This window comes from Tachysurus vachellii, chromosome 8 (assembly GCF_030014155.1).
Source record: "Tachysurus vachellii isolate PV-2020 chromosome 8, HZAU_Pvac_v1, whole genome shotgun sequence".
Classification (NCBI taxonomy): Eukaryota; Metazoa; Chordata; class Actinopteri; order Siluriformes; family Bagridae; genus Tachysurus; species Tachysurus vachellii.
Window position 1 is genome coordinate 5,673,737 of NC_083467.1, and position 5,373 is coordinate 5,679,109.

Consider the following 5,373-nt stretch of genomic DNA (forward strand, 5'->3'; position numbering starts at 1 on the left):
TGTAGGGTTTCATTTACCTACAGTCCCCAAATGGGTCAGTAACAACATAAAATAGTCCACTGATATTTACCCACTTGATGCACTTGCCCACCGTGCATTGTTTTCTGGAAGGCACCGTATAGCGATAAAAAAACATGCGAAGGCCCGTCATCGCTGCTTGCAGCTATATTTTTATTTAAGATTTCACTTATTTATTTATATTTTAAAATAATTCTCTTAGACAGATTCCCAAACTAGACATTGTGTCCCCATTTAGCGCTGCTTGATTTGTAAATATTAATAAGAGAAAGTCACCATTTCAAATATTGTTTCATCCAAACAATTTACAAATTAATATAAATATTGAATTTGGATTTTGTGTACTAATATTTTTAAATATTACCGGTAATCACATTCAGTGAAGATTTATTTAAATTAATAAATCAATGTTCAGCATTTTACTATTTACTTAGATTTCATAAGAAATGCTACATAAAAACGACTCCCTCTATTCTTTCAATACAATCATTTCAGTACATCACATTTCACAATGGCCTTCATGGCTAATTACAATAAAGAAATTGTTGACTAGAAATGAACTCATTATTATGATCACAAATATTACAATCAATATTTATAAATGCTAACAATTAAGACAGTGTTCTGACAAATAAAACAGATAAAACAGGACAACGTTTTCATAAAATGGTATGAAAGCTCTTCTTACTACCTCAGTGTGCACAACGAATCTGCTCTCCTTGACAATGTCTTCAGATCAGACATAGAGTTATTTACTCTAACACTGGTGATCTTTCAAACAACAAACTGAAAGACACAACCCACCCTGCACACCATTTATTTAATCTTCTACCATCTGGCAGATGCTTCAGGTCCATCACATCACACACAAACAGACTCAGGAACAGTTTCTACACCAGAAGCCAAACCTCAATATTTATTAATTTCTACTACAAATCTGTACAGAAGACACTGAATGTGCAATACCTCAATATTAGTTCAACTTAACTTTTATTGTTACTTTACTGTAAACTTTACTGTTCACATGTGCAATATGTTAAGTGCAATAACTCATCAGTTTACTACCTCAACTAAACAGTATTTTATACTATTTACAATAGAATATTTGAATGGATCCACTTATGCTAATGAAGCTCCACCACAATAACCTAGATTAAAATGAGTGACAGGAGGAGCATCCAAACACAAACAAAACCAGAACTCAGTTTTCCAAAAGGAATTTCTCACAGAGTTTGTATGTTTGTGCAAAGGCCAAACTTTAATCTTTTTTTTTGTTTTTTTTTAAAGTAAGTTGTAGATACTGTACCTTCCAGGTTATTTGTACAAATAAGTAATAAAAAATGGACTATTGCTCCTTTAAATTGTTGTTGTGCATGTGTTCCAATGTAAATAATGTCTGTAACAGATCATACTGTAACACGTCTCTGTAAAACTCCTCCTATTAAGGAAGTGTTAAGTCTGAGATAACTGCAGTCCTTCATAAACAGCCTGCAGTCTTCTGCTCTGGTGAGTTTAGGTTTGTTTTTAGTTTATGGAGAAATCTGAGTCTCATTTTCAGCACTGTGAAAGAAAGTGATTATTAACTGGACCTACAAAGTCGTCTGTTTAACTGAAAAGAAACCTGAAATTAGAGTGTTGTTACTTTTACCAAACTGAAAGTGAAACTCTGAGCATTCGGACTGGAGAGAACAACAACTGCAGTAAAATAAAATGGCTTCTAAGTTTTCAGAGGAGGATTTCTCCTGTCCTGTGTGCTGTGACATCTTCAAGGATCCTGTTGTTCTGCACTGCAGTCACAGTGTGTGTAAAGTGTGTTTGCAGCAGTTCTGGGAGACCAAAGGATCCAGAGAATGTCCTGTTTGTAGGACAAAGTCATCTATGAATGATCCTCCCACAAATCTGGTCTTAAAGAACCTGTGTGAGACTTTCTTACAGGAGAGAAGTCAGAGATCTTCAGGGTCTGAAACAGTCTGCAGTCTGCATAGTGAGAAATTAAAACTCTTCTGTCTGGATGATCAACAGCCGGTATGTTTGGTTTGTCAAACTTCAAGAAAACACACCAACCACAAATTCTGCCCCATTGATGAGGCTGTAACAGACTGTAAGGTAAATAAAATCTGAGGTTATGTGTCACTTCAGAAACATGGTGTAATAAAAATTGCAAATGCATTTGATCACTTTAGCTTCTTAGAATTTTATTTTGGTCTTGGTGCATTTTAAAAGTTCATCTGAATGCTTTATTGAAAGAAAATATAACACATCTGTCATAAAAAAAATCAAGTAAAAAAAGTAATTAAAAACACGTTTAAAATTCTACAGTTTAATCCCCTTAATAAACAGTGATCTGAGTTAACAATGTGTACAATAAGAGCTGAAACACAGAGTCTTCATGCAGTGTGTTAATTTATTTCAGGAGGAGCTCAAAACTGCACTGAAGCCCCTACAGGAGAAACTGAAGATCTTTACAGACTGTAAACTGAACTGGAGTCAGACAGCAGAACATATAAAGGTTACAATAAATTACAAGGTTTTGTTAGAATTCTATTCTCTATCATTGTAAAATCAGTTATATTTCATTTAATTTCCTCTTCACTGCAGATTCAGGCCCAACACACAGAGCATCAGATTAAGGAACAGTTTGAGAAACTTCACCAGTTTCTACGAGATGAAGAGGCAGTCAGGATCGCTGCACTGAGAGAGGAAGAGGAGCAGAAGAGTCAGATGATGAAGGAGAAGATTGAGAAGCTGAGCAGAGACATATCATCTCTTTCAGACACAATCAGAGCCATAGAAGAGGAGATGAGAGCTGAAGACGTCCTGTTCTTACAAGTGAGGATCATTTAGTCAGTATTTATAGTGTGACAAAGTAAAACTTCTTTCCATCATCAGAAACGTCACATTTCAGTGGTGTAAAAATGTAAATCATATCCACTGATATGTGCTTTGTTGTTTTCCAGAACTACAAGGACACAGTGAAAAGGTGAGTGATGTGGTTCCTGTCTCTCTGCTTCTCTGTGTTTCTGAATCCAAAGCCACAGCAACACTCACTCCTGAATGTTTTTGCAGAGCCCAGTGCACACTGCAGCATCCAGAGGAGCTTTCAGGAGCACTGATCCATGTGGCAAAACATCTGGCCAATCTGAAGTTCAGAGTCTGGGAGAAGATGCAGGACACTGTCCAATACAGTAAGAGTCTTTCTTTCTTTCTTTCTTTCTTTCTTTCTTTCTTTCTTTCTTTCTTTCTTTCTAAGCGTGTGCACATATTAAACACGAATATTTTTTCGTTTAGTAAAGAAAAAAATATTTTGTTTAGTAAAAAAAACAACAACAATAATATCTATTATTATTATTATTGTTTGTTATTATTATTATTATTATTATTATTTTGTTCATTTTGTACTCATGTAACATAAGGTAACTCTTATTTTGAAAGGCTTCTATTAGGTGTCAGACTGATCAGTGTTTGAAGTGTAAGCAGAGAAACTGAGTGAAAACATGGAGAGTTGTAGCGGCTTACAGACGTTTTAGACTTATTATAGAATTGTAATTATTATAACGATTGGTTACATTTCTAATTTAAGCAAATTATTGCAGTTATATTTGTTTATTAATGAAATTTGTATTGTTAGCTAGTTCCATGTTAATGTAATGTTATCCTAGCCCGTGTGTGTGTGTGTGTGTGTGTGTGTGTGTGTGTGTGTGTGTGTGTGTGTGTGTGCGTGTGTGTGTGTGCGTGTGTGTGTTTTCAGCACCTGTAACTCTGGACCCCAACAGTGTTCATCCTAATCTCATTGTATCTGATGATCTGACCAGTGTGAGACTCAGTGATGAGGAACAGAAACTTCCTGATAATCCAGAGAGATTTGATAAATGTGGCTGTATCCTGGGTTCTGAGGGCTTTAACTCAGGGACACACTGCTGGGATGTTGAAGTTGGAGACTGTACATGGTGGAATGTGGGTGTGATGACAGAATCTGCTCAGAGGAAGGGGGAGATAATCTCCAGAAGTGGAATCTGGTGTGTGTGGTATTATAAAGGTGAATATGTAGCAGTTTCTACACCACAGACATTGACTCCCCTCTCAGTAGAACATAAACTACAGAGAATCAGAGTGAAACTGGACTGGAACAGAGGAAAGCTGTCATTCTACAACCCTCTTACTAACACACACATACACACTTTCACACACTCATTTACTGACAAATTACTGCCATATCTAAGTGTTGGATCTAAAGAATCTCCTCTAAAGATCCTCCCACTTCAGTGCTCTGTAAGAGTGAATCAGATCAGTTAGAGCTCATATTGTTTTATTACAGGTTAAAAGATTCAGATTCTTTGTGAAAGTTTGTTGAAAGTTGAAAGCACTGAACAGTTCATTGTGAAAAGTTTGGCATTTGTAAATAACCATAAGTATGTTTTGTTACAGGAAAAGCGATTGTCTTTTATTTAGAAAATTTTGTATTGCAATGGTTGACTTCCGGACTTAAGCTACACCCCCTTTTTTTAGTTCAAGATGCGCGCGCGCCCTGGCTATTATAAGTGCAGTTTATAGTATAGCTTGGTATCCCAAAAACGGCAATAACTTTGACCGGAGCCATTGTTAATGTCTAATTCATACTTGCAGCTCCTCAAAAGAGGCAAAAGATGTTAAATAAGTTGAGATACAGTATGAGCATTTTGTCTGTTAATGTGTTCGTTTTGCACAAATGTAAGACAGCAGATTGTGAACAATGTTAGCTGATCAGTTGCATGTTTTGTTTACATCTGAGCTCTTATGTTGGTGATATGGTGAATGGATTATGGTTCATAAAGGATTAAACATCATAAAACCGTCAGTAAAAGTCTCATCCTTGTTGCATGCTACAGCGTTATTACTGTTACGGTTCAGCCCGGACATTTGGCCATGTGCTTCTGTTTATGTTCTGTATCACGTGTCTGCCCCGCCCTTGTTTACTCCTCCCCGTCTCTACACACCTGTTCCCTATGTGTTCATTGTCATGTCTATTTAACCGTGCTGCGTTGCCGATGGCAGGGCGGAATCATTGTCAGTGTGCCTCGTCCTTCGTCCTGTTGTTGTTGTTGTTGTTCCTGTTCTGTGTATTTTAGTTATTAAGCATATTTACTTGAAGCTATCCTGTATTTGGCGTCTGTCTCCCTCTCCTGGTGTGACAATTTTGACTCACTTTGTCACACACACAAAATAATGACTTGTTTAAAATGAAGAGTTAGTAAATCAAAATAAATTGATATTAATGTAAAATACCACAAAAAGTAAATAAATAAATAAACCACAGGAGGAAATTAAAATCATTAAAGTCTCTAAATGTAGAACACGATATCTTAAATAGATTATTTA

At 36.2% G+C, this 5,373-nt stretch overlaps 1 protein-coding gene across 1 annotated transcript; it reads left to right on the forward strand.

The window, feature by feature from the left end:
• The first annotated feature begins 1,475 nt into the window (after nt 1-1,475).
• On the forward strand, nt 1,476-5,105 carry LOC132849908 (zinc-binding protein A33-like). The gene is made up of 6 exons (XM_060875925.1): nt 1,476-2,124; nt 2,432-2,527; nt 2,617-2,847; nt 2,976-2,998; nt 3,085-3,203; nt 3,767-5,105. The coding sequence occupies exons 1-6, from the start codon at nt 1,729-1,731 to the stop codon at nt 4,309-4,311; spliced, it is 1,410 nt and encodes a 469-aa protein (XP_060731908.1). The 5' UTR covers nt 1,476-1,728; the 3' UTR covers nt 4,312-5,105.
• Nucleotides 5,106-5,373: the final 268 nt, after the last annotated feature.